Source organism: Mercenaria mercenaria, chromosome 5 (genome assembly GCF_021730395.1).
Source record: "Mercenaria mercenaria strain notata chromosome 5, MADL_Memer_1, whole genome shotgun sequence".
In the NCBI taxonomy this organism is placed as follows: domain Eukaryota; kingdom Metazoa; phylum Mollusca; class Bivalvia; order Venerida; family Veneridae; genus Mercenaria; species Mercenaria mercenaria.
In genome coordinates, this window is record NC_069365.1 from 87169545 (window position 1) to 87194262 (window position 24718).

The 24718-nt window shown below is 36.0% G+C and overlaps 1 protein-coding gene across 1 annotated transcript; it reads right to left on the minus strand.

Annotated features, from left to right (window-relative positions):
* Nucleotides 1–567: 567 nt before the first annotated feature.
* Nucleotides 568–24495, minus strand: LOC123557851 (protein Red-like). Its single transcript, XM_053544216.1, has 15 exons — nucleotides 24396–24495; nucleotides 18728–18812; nucleotides 17755–17850; nucleotides 16808–16873; nucleotides 15045–15295; nucleotides 14148–14284; nucleotides 13309–13488; nucleotides 12278–12386; nucleotides 9361–9415; nucleotides 8235–8351; nucleotides 7084–7225; nucleotides 5664–5764; nucleotides 3155–3238; nucleotides 2336–2491; nucleotides 568–1595 (listed from the first exon to the last, which is right to left on the minus strand). The coding sequence occupies exons 1-15, from the start codon at nucleotides 24403–24405 to the stop codon at nucleotides 1424–1426; spliced, it is 1761 nt and encodes a 586-aa protein (XP_053400191.1). The 5' UTR covers nucleotides 24406–24495; the 3' UTR covers nucleotides 568–1423.
* Between the last annotated feature and the right edge of the window lie 223 nt (nucleotides 24496–24718).

Consider the following 24718-nt stretch of genomic DNA (forward strand, 5'->3'; position numbering starts at 1 on the left):
GAGCGAGCGGTGTTTCACTGTATATATAAGCGGTCGAAAAGACGTCAAATATTTCCTTTGTTCTTGTCTAATTTATAAACATAGTATTAGTCTTGAGCACATTTCTCTACCAAGTGGTCCAGTAAACGACCTTAGAGGCTCCCAGTATCTGATACTTCTACATCAGTGCTGGACAAATGTTTTAGTCAGCAACCAAGCAGGCTCACGTCAGATATACTTTCTACATAACTGATGGACAAACAGTTCAGTTAACAACCACAGAGGCTCTAAATGTCAGATATACTTTCTACATATTTGATGGAAAAACATTTCAGTCAACAACCACAGAGGGTCCCAATCTCAGATTTACTTTCTATATGCAACCCTGTAAATGACGGTATTCTACTTTTTACTAAAACTTTGTGCAGCTATGTGCTCTGACTATAAAATAAGCATGTAGTACAAACTATCCATCATCATTTTATATTAGGAATACTTATCTGGAATTCTGCTGATATATAAATGGCCCAAAAACTCAAAAAAAAAAAAATCTGGGGTTTTGATAGATATATATTAACTTAACAGAAATCAAATAATACACTTTATTTACATTTCACAGATTCAAAAGAAAATAATCATAGTTTAAACACACTGCTGTCAACCCCTACTCTCAACAGCATGTTGAGAACTAAACAAAACATACTGTCACCTCAGTCCGAATAAGGGTTAACTGTTTCTTTTTGTCAACACACTTAATAGATTCTTGTGCTGAGGAGATTAAATGTCATTGCAGTTAACAAGTTTTTATGCTCGGGCGACAATGTCATTGTATTTAACCATTTTGTGCTAAGGTTTCGACAAGTCATTGCAATTAAACAGTTTCTGGACTGAAGTAACAATCACATAGAAGTTATCCAGTTTTTGCACTGAAGTGACATTCCTTCATTAAAGTTAACCAGTTTTTTCACTGAGGTGACATTTCTGCATTCAAGTTAACCAGTTTTTGCACTGAGAGGACATTTCTTCTTTAAAGTTAGCCAGTTTTTGCACCGAGGTGACATTTCTTCATTAAAGATCACCAGTTTTTGAACTGAGGTAAAGATACATTATTGCAGTTAACCTGTTTTTGCATCGAGGTGAAATAACACCATTGCAATTTATTATTAGCCAGTCTTGTGCTGAGGTGACAATACCTTTATTATATAAGTTAACATCTTTCAAATAATTAAAAAAAAAAAAAAAATTAAAAAAAAAACGTTCTTTTCCCTTTTCTTTTCCACATCCACAATTGGCAGAATAATTTTCTTATCGCACAAGATCTTTAGTCAAAAGCATTACAACAATATAATGCTATGTGTGAAATTCTTGCAGCAAACTTTTAAGGTTTTACATGTAATTCTGTCCGCTTATACACATTTCACAAAAACGACACTGTTAAATTTTTTCAGTATTTGGATTTCTTCCTGTCATCACCTCGGTAATCATCACCTTTTCTTTTATTCATAATGTTTTGAATTTGTTGCCACTGTCTATCCAACTCTGCCTTCTCGTCTTTGGGTCCTGCCCTCCGAGTTTTACGCCCATCTGACATCTTCACTCCATACTGGAAAGCTGCCCTATAAAACCATACAATCAAAATATAACAGTAAACAGGCAATATATTCTTTCTTGTATATGAAAAGTTTTGTACTCAAATTTAGACGTGTGTGGTAGATTTATTATGTATGTAAAAGAATACAATCACTGAATGGCTTGCAGGACAATAGTCAAAAGCTTTTGCCCGAGGTCCAAAGGAAACTGGACTTACAGTTTTGAGTATTGACCAGCAAGTCATTCAGAAAGTGTTTTATAACATGCCATTAGAATTAAATGTTTGACTTCAGCCTTGCAATTTTATGATGAACTATTGACGGGTCAACAGCACAAAATGTGGTCTGGCCATTTACATGAGCCATGTTATAATTTTCATATCTTATATATCAGTATGCTCGAGTTTACTAAATACTTTGCCTATCTGACATTGTTACATCATACATACATCATGTGCCTCTACTCCTACCACGGTATGTATAATGTTCACTAAGTTATGGGCAATAACTCTGGTCTAGCTGTTAGAAAAATCCTAGGTCCACAACCTCACATCCTGAACAACTACCCCCCGTGAAGTTTGATGACTCTAGGTCAAATACTTTTTGGGATATGCACAACACAAATTCGGATGGATGGACAGACAGACACGAGCTAATCTAAGTGAATCCCAAAACTTTGGGGGTGGAGACACAACAATGGTGCTAAATCCAAAATAAACAAATATAGTGATAATGAAAAAAATATTGAACACAGCATGAGTACAAACTTTGGCAAAGCTTCCTTGTTAGCCATATAATCACTGTATTCCTCTTGGGTATCAAAGTCCCAGCGCCCGACAGGACCTTTCTTGTTGCCCTGGTCCATTTTTGTGTAATCTACTTCATCATCCGAGTCATCTACAGCATCAGCTGCCTCTTCCATACTGAAAGGAAAAAATAAAGAATAATTTCTGTTGTCATGAAAATACAAAGGGATTTAAAACCCTTATAGCATATACAGGTTCAATTTCAAGGTAAAATTAGAAATCGGTAAACTCACATAATTGACTGCTAAATATAACGTGGGAAACATTCAGCATAAATGTCTATTTCTGTACCTACCCAAGGTAACAATCAGCATAAATGTATTTCAGTGCCAACACATGGTAACAATTAGCAAAACTATCTATTCTGTGCCTACCCTACTTAACATACAGCACATCCATTTCAGTTCCTATCTGGGATAACATGCTTTTCTTTGTTGGGTTGAACACCACAAGGTTGAAATTCTAGGTCATATGGCAACTTTCCAGATTTTGTTGGTGCTGCCAAACCCTCTCAGTGCATTATTTCATCACAAGGAGGCACCTGGGTAGAACCACTGACCTTCCATAAGCCAGCTGGATGGCTACCTAACATGAAACTGTCTATTACTGTACCTACCCAGGGTAAAATTCAGTATAACTGTCTATTTCTGTACCTACCCAGGGTAACATTCAGTATAACTGTCTATTTCTGTACCTACCCAGGGTAACATTCAGTATAACTGTCTATTTCTGTACCTACCCAGGGTAACATTCAGTATAACTGTCTATTTCTGTACCTACCCAGGGTAACATTCAGCATAACTGTCTATTTCTGTTTTCTGTTTTAACTTCTGAATTCTTTCTTCTTCCTTTTTGGCAGCTTTCCTGAAATATTGAAACAACTAACAGCATTAAGAATCAAAGTGAATCATGTGTATTTATGGAGAACTACGCTCTTTGGATTTAATGGTTTCTTCAATCCACTGCATTGAATGACAACAAAACAAATGTACTTCACTCCAATTTATATCTTTTAAATTCATTATGAACAAAATTATGTTCCCACAAAACAGCCTTTTCAGTCTAAACCACGAAATCTTATGCAAAAAAAACTAAACCATGTTACAGAATCTAATTAGAAAATCCTTTTTGTCTTGGTTGCTGCTACTCAAGAAATTCAAGAAATGCATCCCTGTTCCTACAATGCCAATGCTTGTGAAAGACAGAAACAGGTCAATCTGTTCCTGACCTTGCACTGTTGAAAGATTTCAGTTTTGAATGGTTAAGAATCAGTGAAAGTTGATCATTCTACATTAAGTACATTTTTTCCAATGACTGTTATCAGCACTTTCTTGCTGATGTTCACAGAATATTCCTTCAAGGTCCTATTTCAGGTAATTAGCAGAAACCTGGATTGGGCCATTAACATTCCATAAACACGTAAGATGGCTTCCACAAATAAAATACTTAAACTTCCAGAAAAGACTAAACCACCAGTAAGCCAGGGATATATGTGGTCTGTTCCAAACCATCTGGATAGAGGCCCTTTTTTGCAGAAAATTAGTACTTGTATCAGTGAATAAATATGCTCCACATAAAAAGAAAGTCTTTCTATACACCTTTCTACAATGTAAAGTTCAGCTTAACAACCAGTTCAACAAGAGCTGTCACAGGAGACAGCGTGCTCGACTATTTCGATGCTGGATAGTGAAACTGGGCACATCTGAGGAAACTGGAGCTGTCACTGGAGTGTTTAATGACTCCAATTGTGGATCAAGATATTGCACAACAGCTTGAGTCTGTGTCAAAAATATTATGTAATAAGAGAGGTATAGATAAAGTGTATCAAAACACTATATAAGTATAATTCTAAACAAAGAGGGGGCATGATTCGTAAAATTTTGGTGCAAGAGTTATGCACCTTGTGTCATATGATATGGGTGATGATGTGGAACAACTACTTCAAGTTTGAATCAAATGCATTGTGTAATAACTGAGATATAGTGAAAATGCATCAAAATTAACCTTAAACTCTAAGTAAAAAGGGGGCATAATTCATGAAAAATTGGTGCCAGAGTTATGCACCTTGTGTCATATAATATGGTTGATAATGTTGAACAATTATTGTAAGTTTGAATCAAATCCATTCAGTAATAACAGAGATAGAGTGAAAGTGCATCAAAACTTTAACCTGAAATTCTAAATAAAAAGTGGGAATAATTCATGAAAAATTTGTGCAAGAGTTATGCAACTTAAGTCATATGATGTGGGTGATCATGTTGAACAACTATTTTAATTTGGAATCAAATTCATTCAGTAATAACAGAGATAGAGGGAAAGTGCATCAAAACTTTAACCTGAAATTCTAAGTAAAAAGGGGAATAATTCATGAAAAATTTGTGCCAGAGTTCTGCACCTTGTGTCATATGATGGGGGGATGATGTTGAACAATTATTTTAAGTTTTAATCAAATCCATTCAGTAATATTAGAGATAGAGTAAAAGTGCATCAAAACTTTAACCTGAAATTCTAAGAAAATAGGAGGAATAATTCATGAAAAATTTGTGCCAGAGTTATGCACCTTGTGTCATATGATGTAGGTGTTGTAGTTGAACAATTGTTTAAGTTTGAATCAAATCCATTCAGTAATAACAGAGATAGAGTGAAAGTGCATCAAAACTTTAACCTGAAAATCTAAGTGAAAAGGGGGGATAAATCATGAAATACTGGTGCCAGAGTTATGGCCCTTATGTCAGATGATGTGGGTGATGATGAGGAATAACTATTTTAAGTTTGAATCAAATCCATCAAGTAATTACAGAGATAAGAAGAAAAAAGAGAAAGTGTAAAAATCTTTAACCAAGGTGGGGACGCGGAAGGACGCCAAAGCCAGGTCGAGTAGGATAGCTCTCCTTATACTTAGTATAGTCGAGCTAAAAACAGGACAGTCCTTAAAGTGTGAGCGTGTTTGGATTTAAAGTCTATTTTCATCAATTTTTCAGTCATATAAACAATGGTATCTACTTGTAGCAGTGAGCACAATGCCCAACTATATAGTGCTTCCTCACTGGAATATCACACAGCAGACATGTAATATGATACCCAATTCAGTCACATTATACCAACACCATGCTGACCAGCCCTAGCATTGTCTCTTAATGCTGAGTGCCAAGCAAGGAAGCTGCTAGTACCATTTTTTATGTCTTTGGTATGATGTGGCCAGGGATCAAACCCACCACCTCCCGCACCTGAAGCAGGCGCTCTACCACTAGGCTACCGAGGCCAGTTTGTATATAGAACTGATAATTACCTTTCTTTTTCCTCTTCCATCTCAGCAAAGCCCCTATACCTGTCTGTTACGGTCTTCACCAGTTCCTTAACATTAGCATTAGGTCTGTTTCTGTCTTCATCCTGTCATACAAATTATATAATTACTTACACAGTTAAATTGTAATTTATTTTTTTTTGGATTTAACGCCGCACCGACACCTGATACCCCCCTAGGTCATATGGCAACTTTCCAGCTTTAACGGTGGAGGAAGACCCCAGGTGCCCCTCCGTGCATTATTTCATCATGAGCGGGCACCTGAGTAGAACCACCGACCTTCCGTAAGCCAACTGGATGGCTTCCTCACATGAAGAATTCAACTAAATTGTAATTATATCATAAGAAGACTGACCACTCAAATTCCTTTCTTCACCAAAGGTCACTTTAACATTCTCATCTCATATTATTATATCAATATTAATATCTAAATGCTCAGAATGAGAGTGAATTTCCAGTAACAGCAAGTAAATCCAGTAATCCAAAAACAAAGAAGACCAAAGGCCCACCAGTCTGGAAACTTGAATCTGTAGACTGGCTAAGCCTAATTTTAAAACATTGGTTATCAATCTATCAACAGGTGATATAAATGTTGACTTGCAGGCTAGCAACTCTTTAAACACAATGCAAGTCAATGATGAATTTTGGACAATCAGGCTTTTGGACTTTCAGGCATTCAGACTAGCAGGCTGTCACCAACTTATCAACAGTGTAACATCAGCTATATAAACATATTGTACTAGCATAATAGCCTGAATTCACTCTGAATGACAATACTTCAAATTTAACCCTTATCATGTTGGACATGATTGATTCTGCCTTTGCCACCAGTGTAAATCATGATCAGCCTGCACATCCAAGCTGTATGATCATGATCTGCTCTGTTCTCCATTCAGCCAGTATCTTTTGGTATGCACCCCTTTTGACATTTCATGGTACCGTCCAAATTGAAAGATGGACAAATCCATTATAGAAATTCAGCCGGGTAAGGGTTAAATGCTTGCATGCATTAATAAAATGATACATAATAATAAAGGTTCTGTAACAGACTTCAGGTCTTCCCTTAGCCACTGTAGCTGTATACACATATCTGCCGACAACTTTAGTAAATGATATTAGTAACCCTAAGTCTGCATAATATCTAAAATGGACTGGTCCATCATTCAATTTGGGCAGTGCCACTTATCATTCAAAGGGGTGTTAAATGAAAATTTACTGACTGAATAGCGAACAGTGCAGACCATGATCAGCCTGCACGAATGTGCAGGCTGATCTTGGTCTGCACTGGTCGCAAAGCAGAATCACTTGCCGCCAGCAGGCTATAGGTTAAAATCAATTCTAAGTTTCCAACATAGTCAGCAACTGTAACCAAATTAAATGCTAATATCTGGCTCAATTTACAAACCTCCTCTGTCGGTTTTTCAAAGTATGATTTTCTTTTACGTTCACCTTTGTCATCTCTTCCTCTATCTGATCTACCACGATCTCTGTCCCTGTCCCGATCACGACGGTCACGGTCCCTGTCACGATCCTTATCTCTGCGATCCCTGTAAACAGATTGCCATGTTGAAATTAGTTCAGGTTCCAGGTCCTTTATTTCAGGACACACCCCGCCCCCCACCCCCTCCCTCCCCCCCACTTCAATACAACAAGCAAGCTGGATCAATTTCTCACGAACGAAAGAGGTTAACAAGTAGTAGTGAGAGATACGGGATTTAAACACTGTATGGACTGCATCTTCCCAGCAATTTAGAAGACATGGAGAAGAAATAATTAATGGACAGCCCAAGGGAGAGACCGACAAGACAGACATGTGACTCCAAAATAGCCACCACATCCTTTTTATCTGGGGATATAATAACACTGTTAAACTTACATTCTTTGTTAAAAGAATTAAAATAAATTTAGCTTTGTGTTTAACACTAATTTTAGGTTCTTTGCAAAACAAGTTCTGCAACTTCTTTTAATCACTCTTGATACTTCATTCCAGATGATATTTATTGCAAAAAGAGTAGTCATTTCACTTTTAATGCTGAGCACCATGCACTGGAGTTACTGCCACCATTCTTTATGTGCTTGGTATGATGTAGCCACAGAGTGAACCTTTGGCCTCCTACACTTGGAAGTATTTGCTCTACCACTAGGATATATGTAGCTATAAGCTTAAACAAGATTTGTGTACAGAGGACACAGGTGCATCCGCTCTTGTCAAAGTATGCATATTTTTGACTATGTCAAGGGCTACGACTCTGGTCTAGCTGTTTGAAATCCCAATAAAAACACCAGGTGCAAAACTTTACATGCTGAAGAACAATCCTGTGCAGTCTGATGACTCTATGTGAAATGCTTTTTGAGATATGCATGACACTATCTAGATGGGCAGAGGTACAGACATACAGATGGACAAATCTAAGTGCCCTCCTCCCTCTAAAAAAATTGGGTGGAGGAGTGGCGGGGGACGGCGAGAGGACACAAAAATGTTCGTTTCTAATTTGTTTCTAGAACAGATTTTTGAGTGTATTGTATTTTTGAAATTTCAATAAACATAAGAATTACCTGTCCCTGTCTCTGTCCCTGCGATCTCTATCATCTCGATCTCGGTCTTTACCTCGGTCTTTCTTATCCTTCGATTTACCAACTGATGGTACATAGTCTGTCAGATCTGAATATATGCTGAAACAAAAGTATCAATGTTACATATTTCTGACACTGAAGTTAAAATTTATTCATAGATTTCCTTATACGGTTGTACTGTCGTATTACAGAAAATAAACACTTACATCAAGGATAATTTTGTTTTCCTTTGTGTAGCCAGGTTAAACATCACACCGACACAATTATAGGTCATATGGCGACTTCCAGCTTTGATGGTGGAGGAAGACCCCAGGTGCCCCTTTGTGCATTATTTCGTCACCAGCGGGCACCTGGGTAGAACCACCGACCTTCCGTAAGTCAGCTGGATGGCTTCCTAACATGAAGAATTTAATGCCCCGAGTGAGGCTCGAACCCACATCAATGAGGGGCAAGTGATTTGAAGTCAGCGACCTTAACCACTCGGCACTCGGCCACGGAGGCTCCTGAATTTCCTACACAGTATTTTTATTTTAGCAAAAATGGGGGTGGTGGGTTGGGGATTCATAACTTTAACATGATCCAAGGACTTCTAATTGACCAATCAGAGAGCTGCCAGTTTCCACTTGGGTAAAAGAAGTATTTTTACAATGAACATATAGTGACTTTAGAAATAAATATCACATTTCAGGAATCAAATTAGATTTTTGACTGCATTTGCTACAGATGATTCTACAAACTACAAAATTTTGAAGTTTCATTGAAATATTATATGGGTTTAAATTTTAGTTTAAAGTTGGAGATTTTACACAAGGAGTCTAAGATAATTTAAAGTACGAGTAAAATGTAATCATTTCCCAAGTTAAGTTAGTATCATTTCCAAATGCTTCAGACACATATGTTAAAATCATGAATAGGGAAGTATTTGTGGACCTTATATATGAAATAATTGTGAATTTATTTTTGATTTGAAAATATATCATTGATTCAATAATTCAACTATGAAATCCATGATAATAAGTTCTCCCGTATATCAATGATTTTACTGTCTGAAATTGTCTCATGCTTGACAAAAACCATGGAAATAATCTTGAAAAGATTATGAACTTACTTGTCATCTGCTCCTGGCACCTTCCCCTGCAACTTTTCTGCTTCCCTCAGTTTACCTGTAAATATTGTATCAATTCCATACAACACTTGAACATCTCTTTTATTTTTCAATCACTTTCCACAAGATTTAATTCAACATTGATGCATACAGATAAAAAAGTACACTTTTGGAACAGGTATCGTTAAAAGTCTTTTTGTAAATGATAATGGAAATTTTTCAAATTTCATGACATCAATCTATCAAAGACCAATTAATTACCATAGATTTGATAATATTCACAATGGTTATGTATAATGTAACTTGCTTATTCAAAACATTGTGACTATTCACATACAGGATGTTCAACAAGAGCACCACCTGCAGATGTTATCGCTCTTCTGTGCTGGACAATATGCAGGAAAAGAGTAATGGTTCTTGGCCTTCTTACTCATCTTAAGCGATGACAGAAAAAAGTATAGTTTCAAAGGTATCTATATAGTAAGTATTCAACAAAAGTGAACCTGAACAAAACAAGAGGGTCATGATGACCCTGGATCGCTCACCAGAGTAATATGAGCTACATGTTTCAAATGTCAAACTGATGATTTTGTGATTTTTTTTTGGAAGATTTTCTGATGTACAATCAAGTAACCCCTGGGGCGGGGCCAAGTTTACAACGGGGGTCATGAATGGAACAAAGTTTGTAGAAGTCTACTAGGCAATGTAACATATCAAATATCTAAGATCTAGGCCTTCTGGTTTATTTTTAGCAAATTTATGAAGATTTCCCTATATACAAACAAGTAACCCCTGGGGCTGGGTAAATTTGACCCTGGGGGGTCCAGATTAGAATTTTTTTTGTAGAAGTCTACTAGGCAATGCTACATGTCAAATATCTAAGATCTAGGCCTTCTGGTTTATTTTTAGAATTTTTTTGAAGATTTTCCTATGTAAAATCAAGTGACCCCATGGGGCGGGGTCAATTTGATCCCGGGGGTCATGATTTGAAATTTTTTGCAGAAGTCTACTAGGCAATGATACATGTCAAATATCTAAGATCTAGGCCTTTTGGTTTATTTTTAGAAAAATTTTGAAGATTTTCCTATGTAAAATCAAGTGACCCCTGGGACGGGGTCAATTTTGACCCCGGGGGTCATGATTTGAACAGATTTTGTAGAGGTCCACTAGACAATGCTACACGTGAAATATCTAAGCTGTAGGCCTTCTGGTTTATTTTTAGAAAATTTTTGAACATTTTCCTATGTAAAATCAAGTGACCCCTGGGCCGGGGTCAATTTTGACCCCGGGGTCATTATTTGAACAGATTTTGTAGAGGTCCATTAGGCAATGCTTCATGTCAAATATCTAAGCTGTAGGCCTTCTGGTTAATTTTTAGAAAAAAATTGAAGATTTGTCTATGTACAATCAAGTAACTGCATTGGGCGGGGTCAATTTGATCCAGGAGGCCATGATTTGAATAAATTTTGTAGAAGTCTACTAGGCAATGCTACACGTTAAATATCTAAGATCTAGGCCTTCTGGTTTTATTTTTAGAAAATTTTTGAAGATTTTCCTATGTAAAATCAAGTGACCTCTGGGGCGGGGTCAATTTTGACCCTGGGGGTCATGATTTGAACAAATTTTGTAGAGGTCCACTAGGCAATGCTACCGTGAAATATCTAAGCTCTAGGCCTTCTGTTTATTTTTAGAAAATTTTTGAAGATTTTCCTATGTAAAATCAAGTGACCCCTGGGGCGGGGTCAATTTTGACCCCGGGGTCATGATTTGAACAACTTCAGTAGAGGTCCTCTAGGCAATGCTGCCTGTAATTATCAATGTCATGTCAAATATCTAAGCTCTAGGGCTTCTGGTTTTTGAGAAGAAGAATTTTTAAGATTTTCCTATGTAAAATCAAGTGACCCCTAGGGCGGGGTCAATTTTGACCCCGGGGTCATGATTTGAACAAATTTGGTAGAGGTCCACTAGGCAATGCTTCACACCAAATATCTAAGCTTTAGGGCTTCTGGTTTTTGAGAAGAAGATTTTTAAAGTTTTTCCTTTCTGTTGCCATGGCAACCAGAGTTCTGCATGGAATTCAATTCTTTGAATAATTTTTAAAGAAGACCATCCAAGGAACATCCCTGTGAAGTTTCATCAAAATTGGCCTGTTGGTTTAGGAGATGTTGTTTAAAGGAAAGTGTGGACGGACGGACGGACGGTGAGCGATCACAATAGCTCACCATGAGCACTTTGTGCTCTGATGAGCTAAAAAACCAACAAGAAATACTGATTTTCTACGTTAAATAAGCCCATAATTCTAACAAAATGGAAGAGAAAGTTCTATTTCATAACCTACTTACTAATCTAATAATAATAAACAAGTGTACAAAGTTTAAAAGCTACAGCTCATACAGAATTCAAAAAAGGAGAACCTAAATAAAAATGAATTCAAATTTTCAAAGTACATGAAGGGAGATAATTCAGACAAAAAGCATACCAGACTATACTTCTTGGTCTACTTACTTAACTAATGATGATAAACAAGTGTGCGAAGTTTCAAAGATGCAGCACTTACAGTTTTGGGGAGAAAAAAAGTGGACCTAAACAAAAAATTTTACCAAGGAAATCAAGTTTTTAGGGTAAAAATGGCCATTATTCTATCAAAATGCTTATCACTGTTATGGTTTAGGTCTAAGTAGTCATCTAATGATGATAACAGCAGAAAGCTTTTATTGCTGCAATTATCCAGGTTCGATGTGCCCTACTTGGGCATCTTTTTTTCTTGATTTGGCATTTCAAAGATAGATAAGACTGAAACAAAATAAAATCATATTCTTATGTGCATAACATGACCAATTTCAATTTTAAAGAAAGATCATCTTTAGCCAAAATATGGAGGTTAGTGCCTTAATTTAATATGCAACTGTGTTATACAGACCTTTGAGTTTCTTTAATTTCTTGCTTTCTCTACGTCCCTGTCTCAGGTAGGACAGAATCTGTGTCAGTTTGTTGATGACAATGTCATTTGTTGTCAAAGTTGTTGATACCTGTAATTATCAATCCAATGCCATTACATTACTGTGAAATATGTCTCATTTCATGGGCATTTATTTTCATGGTTTTGACCAAATAGGGCAGATGTTTTGTTTTATAGGGAACACGAGTTCATAGACTTTTTAACTTCACAGATTAAATTACGATCTCAAATATAATCTGTTTCTGACATTTAATTTAATTAATTTTAACAGTCCTAAATTCCATGAAAATAGTTCCCTACCAATAATAATGGCTTCACACTTGTGATTTTGATTTTAGGAATATTTTTCTTTAACCTCCAAGGTATAAAGACAGATTTGTTTTTCAAAGCCCAAATATGATAATTCAGTAAGTTTTAAAATCTGTACTAAAGACGACTTTAAATAACTTCCATTTCTCTTTACAATTTCATATTAACAATGGCCATAATGTGACAGCAGCCAAGAACACAGAACAAAATGCAGTTTGTTATTTACAGTTGCCACCCGCTCAAATCGTCAGCTCAGTGCAATAGTGGGCAAGTGCTTGTTAATTTCAATGCAGTTACCCACACTAAGGTGATAATATTATGAGTCAATCCATCAGAAGAATGTTAGTCATTTAATGTTTTGGTGGACAGTGCAAAATACTGACCATTCCCTGCTGTTGCTGGGTCTAAAGCACCAACATGATACCTAAATCTCAAGACCATGTCCAAAAAACTACAAGAAGAGTCCACCCTACAACTGGATTTGAACCAAATACCTTTCACTTTTGAAGCCAGTGCCCTTGTTAAAAAATCCAGTTAACCTGGGTTCAAGGTTATACAGCTAAGCTTGGGAACCAGTTTCAAAACTCTGACATCTGATTGGCTGTTTCTGAGGCCAATCAAATCACAGGGTTATATAACAAGACTGGTCTCAAAACAGGTTAAAATCTGGGAACCAGTTATACCTCAAGACTAGGACAGTCTGCTTTACTCCTGATGGTAGTTGTGGGGACATCTGAGTCAGCAAACTCATCCTCTAGATCTACAACATACGCCATTCTGCCTTGAATAAATAGTTCATTACGACCCGTGTCCTTGGATTTGAATAATGTTCTGTAGATGTTACGCCCCATCTTTGTTTTAAACTGAAAGAAGCATAAACTCAATGATCAAATGAAAAAATTAAAATCAGATGACGAGCCTGTAACTTCTTTAAAGAACAAGGAATGTCTGACAAAAAGTTGATTTAGTAAAAAAGCAATAATTAAGCCTTCTTTCTTAGTAAGTTTCAGGATGTGTACAAATTATAGCAGGAAGAGTGAAAATTCTAGACAGGTCATCCTGCAGGACAAGTTGCTTTCAAAGAGTTTGTCGAGGCCTGTTCTAGCTCCACTCTGTTCTCCGTGGAATCCTGTCTGACAGATTACTTAACCTTAAAAATTCCTTTGGCTCCACTTCTTTCTGCTTGGTATCCTGACTGACAGAAAACTTATCTAAATGTATTCCTCTGGCTCATTTCCCTTTTTCTCCTTGGAATCTTGACTGATCTATTACTTACCTACATATGTTCTTCTGGCTTCACTTCCTTCTTCTTGGTTTCCTGACGAACTGATTACTTACCTACATATGTTCCTCTGGCTCCACTTCCTTCTCCTTAGTTTCCTGACTAACTGAATTCTTACCTAAATACCGTATGTTCCATTGCCTTTCTCTCCCTGGTATCCTGACTCACTACTTACACGAATATGTTCCTTTTGCTCCACTTCCTTCTTCCTGGTATCCTGAAAACCTATTTATTTCATACCTGAATATGTTCTTCAGGCTCCTCCTCTTTCTTCTCCTTTGCATCCTGACTGACCGCTTTCTCCATCTCCTGTTCTTCCTGAAGTTCTTTACTAGAAATTTCTGCCCGTACCTTCTCCAACAGCGCATAGTCAAGACCTTAAAACATCATAAAATACCATCATAAAAATAATTTGCAACTATTAAAAGCCAAATATAAAAATCTCCTTACAAATATATTTGCTCATCAGGTTTATGTTATATACATCTCTTATGTTACCTTCACTAAATAAAGATTATATTGCCGTTATTTTCAAAATTACAGCTGATCCTACATCATAACTTTATACAAGGATCATGTAAATTTGTGACCTTCAAAGCCATTTATCAGTAAGATGAGGCCTTTTTATTAAGATTAGTTGATTTTATAGATAATTCTAACAACATCAGATTTATTTTCCTATCAAACAAAGACGACACTGTTTGTGCGTTATTACACAACACATGAACTGTTTCTAACAACCATTACATCAAAGCGTCAAACGTCACAGCAGCCGGCTGGAAAATAAAACCATACAAAACATACAGATATTGGTGAATATCTTCAAGGATGTGGATAAAATTCCTTTAAAACCTGACAGAATCAAAATAAAATATCTCAAACAGTGATTTGCTCTTGAATAAAATCATTGTTATTCAGATCTGTATTATATCACTCGGGTTGTGTCCTCCAAATACAATTCCTTCGCATCTGAACTTCAAACAATGAATTTATTAAACGACAAATCACTGCGCCCTAGTGATATAATTCCTTCACATGATCTGAACTCCAAACAACGATTTTATTTAACGACAAATCAATGTTTGGGATATGTTTTTTCTAAAATATATCACAATCATGGTTAACTTTTTTTTTTACCTTTCACCAAGTGAGTATGTTCCATGTCACCACCAAGGTATTTGGACTCCTGGATCACCTGTTTTCTACGCTCCGCTAAATTCTCAACAGATTTTGCATCTGGAGCCACAGCTCTGTAATCAGCTGTTGTGCTAATCGTGTCAGCTTGGTCATCATTATGACCATCACGTCTCTCACGTGCCCTGTCACGATACTTCTCTGCCAATTCTTTCTGTCGTTCTTCTTCAAGTCTTTTAAGCTTTGCATAGTAACTGAAATAGAAATAACATAGAATTCAAAACTTCCTTTTTGGCCATTTGGATGAAACAACATTATCAGATCGTCATTTAGCCAAAATAATGTAATCAGTTTGCCATTTGGCCAATACGATAAAATCAAGTGTGTGCCTGTTTGATGAGAAACAAGAGCTCGTAGAACATGAAATGCCCCCCTTGATGCATTCAGTAACTGTACAAGGAACAGAAATTATTTGGACACTGACAAAAGTTCTACTATTTTGGGTCAATGTGACCTTGACCTTTGACTTATTGACCTCAAAATCAATAGCAGTCATATGCTGGCCATAATCAATCTCCCTATTTATAAAGTTTCGTGATCCTAGGCCCAAGTGTTCTTGAGTTATCATTGGGAAACCATTTAACTGTTCCGGGTCACTGTGACCTTGACCTAATCTCGAAATCAATAGGGGTCATCTGCTGGTTATGACCAACCTCCCTATCAACTTTCATGATCCTAGGCCCAAGCATTCTTGAGTTATCATCCGGAAATGGACTGGTCTACATACTGACAGACTGACACCTGCAAAACAATATACCCCTCCTTCTTTCATTTAACTGTAAATGTTATTTTTCATCCTTAAGTCAGTTATACAACTGCAGTGTAAGCATATCCAGTGATACGAAAATTTGTTCAAAGACTTCCTTAATCTCCCACAAGAAACTGACAAATGTAGACACACATCTATCACAGTCTTCTAAATACTTGTACTGCTTAAAACTAACTCACTTTAAATATAAGTCTGTATCTGATCTACTTTGAACATGTTGTAAATCATTACAATGATACACTGCTGTAAAATCTTTATGTTGGCAAAAAATTTCATAGTTTCAGCAAAAATGTCTGTAGTTGGTGGTTTCAATCTAACTGGTTATTCTGTGGGGGTATACACTTGATGATTTCCAATTTTAAGGATGAAACTGGTGGAAACTCTGTTTGTTCAGAAAGATTTAATTTTGTGGATTGACAAATCTCAAAGTCTATAAAATTAGTCTGCACAAATAATTTTGGGTTTACAAATTATGATTTTAGTTCACACTAATTTATTTATGATTGACTGCGATCAAACCTTCAAACTTATTTAAATCACGTCAAGTCTGCTTTCTGGAAAAAACAGGAATGGTGTTATATGAGGACTCAGGTGTGGTTTTTAGCCCCAGTCAGTGTGGTTCAAACTTACCATTTTCAGCATGTGCGGACAGCTTCTTAACCATTAGACCCCTACTCTCCTTACAGTACACTATTTACAGTGATTCAAGTTTATGAGTTTTAACCTTTAGCCTGCTGAAGGCAAGTGATTCTGCCTTTGCTACCAGTGCAGACCGTGCAGGCTGAACATGGTCTGCACTGTTCTCTATTCAGACAGCAAATTTTCAGTGAACACCTCTTTGAATAAGAAGTGGTATTACCCAAACAGAATGATGGATCAGTCCATTTTAGAAATTTAGCAGTGTAAAGGTTAATCTGAATGAACATAATCAACTCACATTTTCTTTTTTCTTCTTCTTTCTGCAGGATCATCACCTTCCTCAATATTAGCATCACTGTTCTTTCTAAAATATTCAAGTTATACATATATATACTGACATCTTAAGTATAATCAGCTTGAAACAGAGTGTCACTACTATTTTATCATGGTTTGAGAGAGGACCTTGCAAGAATGCTACACCCCAAGTTTGGTGTAATTCTAACCATTAGTTTCAGAGATAACATATAAGTAAATTAAGTTGACGCCGATGGACGACAGATGACGGACACAGGGTGATCACAATAACTCATCCGAGGTTTGATTTTATGGCATATTTAATTTTATCAAACTGTTAATATTTTCATTTTATTACATACTCATTTTTAATCTCCAGTAAGTTACAAAGACACCTGAAATGTCAAAATATTATTGACAAACTGATGTCTGAATTTTAAATCGGGGCCATCATTTCATTCGTTTTTTTATAGTGCAGGCATATGGTAAAAAAATTGTGCTATTTGTGGGAAAAGCTTCAAACTTGGTGGAAAGTGAGGATATGGTGTCTTAAATTCAAAAGTGAAAGGAAGTTTGAAAAAAATCAAAATGGCCAAAATTATTCAAAATGGCCGCCATTCATAAAAAATATGAAGGAAAGTAAGGATCAAACACTCTCAATAATTTTTTAGCTGATTAATCTGAGTTTTTTATCATTTTTATACAAACACTGATTAACCACACTTTTATGCATATATTTCACCTATTCATTGTTTTTCTTTACTATATAATTACAGAAATTGAGTTACTTCCCTTTGCAGTTTGCTGCAATTACACTATTTATACCGCAGACAGCTCGATCTGTCTAAATTACTTCAGTATTGTCAGCAGTTTTATTCTGGATATTGTACGAGAGGATGAAATGCACCAGATTGCATCTTAGAAGAGTGAGAAACAATGTTTATGCTATACCTTACACTGGGTAGAGTCTTGACATGTGATTCACCAGGTTTTGGTGCCCGAGGGGTCATCAGCATCTTCCGGAAGTCTGCATTACTTAGTGGTTGACTGAAACAGAAAATATTAATTGGTGATTATTCTAATCCAATTCAATCAAGCACCACTTGCTTACAACATATACAAAATTGCTCCAGTCATTAAAATGACATAAAAATTTAAGGTTGAAGTAGTAAACAAAAACTTCCTAAAAATCTCATTTTAATCAATTATTTGAAAACAGGAAATATAACTGGTAAAAGTTTACTGTTGTTTTTTTTCACAAATAATTTTTTGTTCACTTAGTTTCAACTAACTTCTAAATTTATCTGTAAAAATGAAAGCAATTTATTTGTTTGTTTGTTTTGGGTTTAACGCCGTTTTTCAACAGTATATCAGTCATGTAACGACGGGCAGTTAACCTAACCAGTGTTCCTGGATTCTGTACCAGTACAAACCTGTTCTCCGCAGGTAACTGCCAACTTCCCCACATGAATCATCAGAGGTGGAGGACGAATGATTTCAGACACAATGTCTTTTATCAAATCGCCACGGAGAACACACGCCCCACCCAGGGATCGAACTCGCGACCCCTCGATCTGTAGACCAACGCTCTCCCTACTGAGCTAAGCGGGTGGGCTTGAAAGCAATTTAAGCATTCACATTCAAATGGCATATATTGAAATTTACAACACAAAATAAAAATTCACAATTTCTGTATCAATACAAATTGTGAATTTTCATTTTGTACAGTAAATTTCTATATATATGCCATTTGAATGTTAATGTTTGAATTGCTGTCATTTATCTTGAGATAGAAACTGAGAATAACTTGCAAATGGTCAATTTCAAAATTTGGTGCTTAGTCAACCAATCAGAATAACTAAACAACCTCACTATTGGACAATTTCAAAATGTGGCCCATAATCAAACAATCAGAATAACTTACTGATCTTCCCCTTCCAGTTCATCCTCCATCATCTCCGGAGGTGCAATCGGGTTGGAGAAGCTCTCCATTCTCTCAAACTCTGGCCCTGAAATTAATACATTTTTTTCATAAATATTTTGGAAGGGTAAACACATTTGAAACATACAATTAAATTTATATTATGTAATCAATGTCCAGTGATTCTTAATAAAATTATGTAACTTACTTGACCAATATATACATCTACAGAGTTGGCCGGCATTTAACAGGGGCGGGAATTCCCAACTGTATTTATCGGGAATTCCCGTACTGGAAAATACCCCTAAAAATAGCAAAAAGTAGTAACATCTACGCTGAAAATAAAGGTTTTACAAGTTCATGGTGGAAGTGAATTAAAAGCGATAGCTAAATACCAACAACGGACAAAGAAACCCACTTTACACATCCATTGAACACAGAGGTCTATCTAGGTCCAATTTTGTGGGAGAAGTCACTTCTCCCTCAAGCTGATGTAGGGAGAAATGGGAAGACTTCTTAAATTTTTTTGTATTTCTACCTCAACGCTGTTGAGTGATTCGAAAGGTGGCTATAATTTTCTTCTTTCTAGATCGAAAAAAACATTGATGTGACAATTTGTTTTCTTAGTTACATCATTTTCCATACAGTGGTTATTGTTTCATTACAAAATTCTGAAAAAAAGTTGTTTTCAACAATAAAAGCCGATGCTGTAAATCTAACCCGCCGATTTTTGCTTATATCTTGCATGAATGCAGGATGAAAGTGTTTATTATTAACACTGAGTCACCATTTCAGTGAACAGTATCTCACTCGTATAAAACTGGAAGTGAACTGTGTACACTAGAAATACATATTCAAATTAATTCATCGATGAAAGTCAATTTAACTTAGTTAATACTTTACATGTCATTCTTTTGGCCATTCTTTTAGCATAGATACCAAATAATTGTGTACAATTCCAACTAATCACATGGTTAATCAACAATTTCTGTATAAAACATTGTTTTTTGCACTCCCACATGTTGACAATTAAACGTAAAGTGCCAAAGACGAAACCGTGGTGCTATAAATTGGCCGAACACAATCGTCTCTGGTGTATTGAATAATTTTATTCGCTTTCGCACTTCTCGTGAAAATCTCGCAAGTACCTGAAGTAGGCGGAGCTTAAATTATGCTATCAACGTCTGTTTGTGTATTCAACACTCATTTTTACACTGTGCATATTGTCAACAGTCCAGGTAGCGATAATTTGCGAGTGCGGATCAAAGAAAATCGGGCAACTTGAATTTCACTTTGAGTTTAGACTTGAGAGAAGTTTGAAGTTCCAAAGCGACTACTTTGCTCAAGCTGCCCACTCGCGAGAGCCAAGACATCTGTGAAATGTGTCAGGGACGTGATTGGTGGAGCATTTTTAATTACGGTAAACCAGTATATCACGTGTTTGAGACTTTTCCTTTATTACATTTCAATAAAATAAAGCTAAACTTTTTGCTATGCAAACGGCTGTCATTTGATTAAACAGGGACATGTTGAACGTCCAAATATTAAAGGCAGTGGCTAGAGAACCAGAATCGGTTCGCTATACATCAAACTTATTCGCCCGGAACCAGTTCTCTAGCCAAAGTACCGTGCATAGGCTTGGGAACCGGAATTTTATATCTATGCATAAAGCTGCCGAAATTCACTTTGATTCTTTTGGTAAGTATCATGCATGTTATTATCTTAATTAATTTTACCATGCTCTTGCATTTATCTGCGTTTACTGTGTCTCTAAACGTTTACTTGCCGCATACAATATCCACTATATAGGAATGATATAAACTAGTACGAATGAATGCGTGAAAACTACTTTGCAGTTTTTAAATTTTATTTCCTTTAAACATGCCACTAAGTTTAAATTTTTTAAATGTAAAATTGTAATCTTTTGTATATGCGTCATTAGATGTTTACGGATGTATAAAATAATTTAATTTGTAACACCTCAACATTTTACTTGCACCAGATTTTTTTTATTGGATTAAAGTTTGCAAGTGATTAGCAAATTGAAAAAAAAAACATGTGTTCAATACTAATTAATAGAAATTACTTAATTTGTTTTAATTGTTCCTTTTATTGTATTGTATCTTTTAAGTTTAAATTTTCAAGTTTATTTCGGCTTGCTCCGATTTCTGTATTATCACGTGTTAATTCAAACTAGTTTATATCATTCAATGATATAAACTAGTTTGAATTAACACGTGATATATGATTCCAGTATGGCGGACAGTATGCATCGAGTACACTTTTTGCGACACAGTAAACCTAACTAAATGCAGACAAATGCAAGAGCACAACTTACTGATATGGTAAAATTAATCAAGATACATGTATTAACTGTCTGATAATAATAACATGCATGATACTTACCAAAAGAAACGGAGTAAATTTCCGCAGCTTTATACATAGACATAAAATTCCAGTTCTCTTGCCTATGCATGGTAGTTTGGCTAGAGAACCGGTTCTGGACGAATAAGTTCGCTGTCTAGGGAAACGATTCCGGTTCTCTAGCCACAGCCAATATGAAGGCAGTGGCTACGATTACGGTACCGTAATCCTAGCCTCCGGTACTAGGATTACGGAAGTTCCGTATTCCTAGACTACCCTATGAGAATAGGCTAGGATTAGGAAGTATATAAGAGGTATCAAATATATGTTAGGACATGATGCATAAATAACATTGTAAACTTACTTACTTCACTTAATTTCACTATTATTTCGTGCTAGCGATCGGCCGTTTTGGGTTAGTATAATCTTAATGGCGGCGAGGGAAATATTATAGAATTATCTATGTTTCGTATATACCTGTAATTTTTTCATCAAGTCAACACAAATGGTCTTTAATAACCTGGGATCATCCTACAAGGCGATTTGAGCGATATCGTCGCTTTAAAGTCGGCCACTTCGCCTAATTATCGCCTCTGAGCGAAATCCAAATCGCCGAGTTTTTCAGCGAGTTATTACCTGTTTACTTAAAGTTGTAAAACTTGATGCATATTCTAGATTAAATTATCGATAAATCCATAGTCAACCCCGCCTACTCGCCTGTCAAACTTCAGCCAATCGTAGCGTTAATAACCCACAGTGTCAATCAATAATATTGTAATCCGCCGCCATTTTGAAAATTTTCAATCGGCGTGTAAAAAGCCGATAAACTTAACGAGAGCATGATCTTATGCAACAATTGTATATTATTCTTTCATTTTATTAAAGATTACTTCAAAAATTATTTCAATTACCATAATTACGGCCAATTTCTGTAAATGAATTGCTCGGGTACTGTGGATAAAAAATGATTTCGCGGACGTCAGAACTGCCGTACAAAATATTGTAAAAAGATCGCCATTATCTACGAGTTTGATATTATTTTCGAAAAAAATAGTAAATAAATAAATTAAATGTATAAACCTGAACAAGTTGATGCAAAAATCAGGCATTTTAAAAGCACGAGAATCGAAAAATGAATGAAAATTTTCACGGTGTTTTGATCGTGCACCTGTTAAATTTACGAGTTTCGGACATGTAAATTTCGGATAAAAATTTAAAGGCGACTTTTTCATAGCTACAGTAAGTTTATACTTTATTTAGAAATTCATGAAAATCATAATGCAAGAATCAATTTCCTTAAATAATTACTGTTTATAAGTTACAGCTAGACCCACAGAAAGTGGATATATATAGGTAGGAAACTGAATGCTATGCCGATTCTTCTTAAATTCCTCAAATTCTCCCTAAATTCTGTGGAGGGAGAAGTCACTTCTCCCTAAAATTTTTACCTAGGATGATCCCTGATAAAATACAATATGGTTATAAATCATAAAATTCTGAGTATAGAATAGTTGTTTTTTTAAATCTAACTTTGACATCATATTTCTATGATATTTCCGCATGCCGCCATTAAGATTATACTAACCCCAAAACGGTGGACAGATAACACGAAATAATAGGCCTAAGGCGGGCATGAAAAATTGCTATTTTAGTAAGTTTACAACATCATTTATGCATTTCCTAACATATATTTGATGCCTCTTAAATACTTCCGTAATCCTAGCCTATCCTCACAGGGTTGTCTAGGAATACGGAACTTCCGTAATCCTAGAACCTGATGCTAGGATTACGGTACCGTAATCGTAGCCACTGCCCAATTTAAAATGCGCTCTGTGCAAGTTTAATGTTAGCTTAAGGTCTTCAACACTCTCGGTTTATATACTGGATTTGGACGGGAGCGCTGAAGTGTACTCCATAGGGAAATCATACCAAAAATCGTGCCAGAAATCTGACACGCTGACATTGCTATTTTAGTAAGTTTACAACATCATTTATGCATTTCCTAACATATATTTGATGCCTCTTAAATACTTCCGTAATCCTAGCCTATCCTCACAGGGTTGTCTAGGAATACGGAACTTCCGTAATCCTAGAACCTGATGCTAGGATTACGGTACCGTAATCGTAGCCACTGCCCAATTTAAAATGCGCTCTGTGCAAGTTTAATGTTAGCTTAAGGTCTTCAACACTCTCGGTTTATATACTGGATTTGGACGGGAGCGCTGAAGTGTACTCCATAGGGAAATCATACCAAAAATCGTGCCAGAAATCTGACACGCTCGCGTTGGTACATTTTAAAAGAAATCGGCAGCAGCACTTTCTGATCAGTTAATATATAGTAAAATCTACCATTGTGCCAAATTTTACGCATTAAACCCATAATTGATGGCAGAACTACCTGACAATTTCGAACTGGTCTGAAACGTTTACTCTACGCCGCCATCTTGCTCCTTTGAAATACGAGACTGACCTTTCACCCGCGCGAACCGCTAAGAGAGCACTTACATGTGCCGCTTCGCGTTTGAAGTTGCATCAGCATCCCGGTGGCAAAAAAACTTGGGAAAATGGTTATTTTTTATTGAAATTGGTTTAAATTATTACTTTCATAGATAAATCCTTAAGAAAACTTGTATGTATAAATCATTTCTTTTGTTTACAAGGTGCTCTACATGTATATTTTTAGCGGCTCGCGCCGTTACGTCATGCGAGAATCTCGTTGTAGCTATTCAACAATGGCCGCCGAAATGATGCTGATCTAAAAGTGACTTGTAAAAATCGGCGATTTTATTGTAAGATTTGCTTGCAGAATTTGATAAATGGTGTTAACTGATGTCGAAGTGATTACTTTATCAAGATACCCATACGTCTTCGTTTAAAATTTACGCTGACTACGTTCGTGACGAAAAGTTGGACAGCTTTTTATTTTGGTATGGTTTCATAGTAGGCCTGGTCCAAAACTCTAAAGCCGCAACTATGAAAGAAAACAAAATATAAAAAAGTGGCATTTAGAGTTTTGGAAGCCAGGACTAGTTTAATGTTATTGAACTACCCAAAAAGCACATGTGATTTCTTAAAAATGTTTACTTTTCTACACTATTACTCAGATTAATGGTTAAAGATATATCCTACAGAAAGTTCGTCTTGGAACGCATTTTGAAAAGACATGTCCGAAAAACCATATCATCCGAAATGACATAAAAAGTCATTTTCCCAAATGTATGTTTGGCGATTAAAGAAATATAAAAGTTATGCCGGTAGCTTTAAAAACTGAGTTTTCAGATTAAACCACCATTCATAGCATACGTACTTTCTGGCATCTTGATAAAAATATTAGGCTGTTTTCAGTGCACTTCGATGTTGACTTCTCACACAATCTCGCGTGAATTCACATCGCTTATTAAGAAACCAAAGAAGCCTAAACACTAGCAAGAAAAAAAAATCTGTAAAAGGAAAAAGATCCTTTGGAAGCAAAGAATGCAACCAAGATGAATAATAAAACAAGAAAACAAAACAAAACAAATGCTATCTACATGATGTGACAATAAAGAATGTGTAATAGCGCTATTAAATTTCATTACAGTATGTGCATTCGAATTTAATCTGAATTCTTAAACTCAACTCCTAAAAATG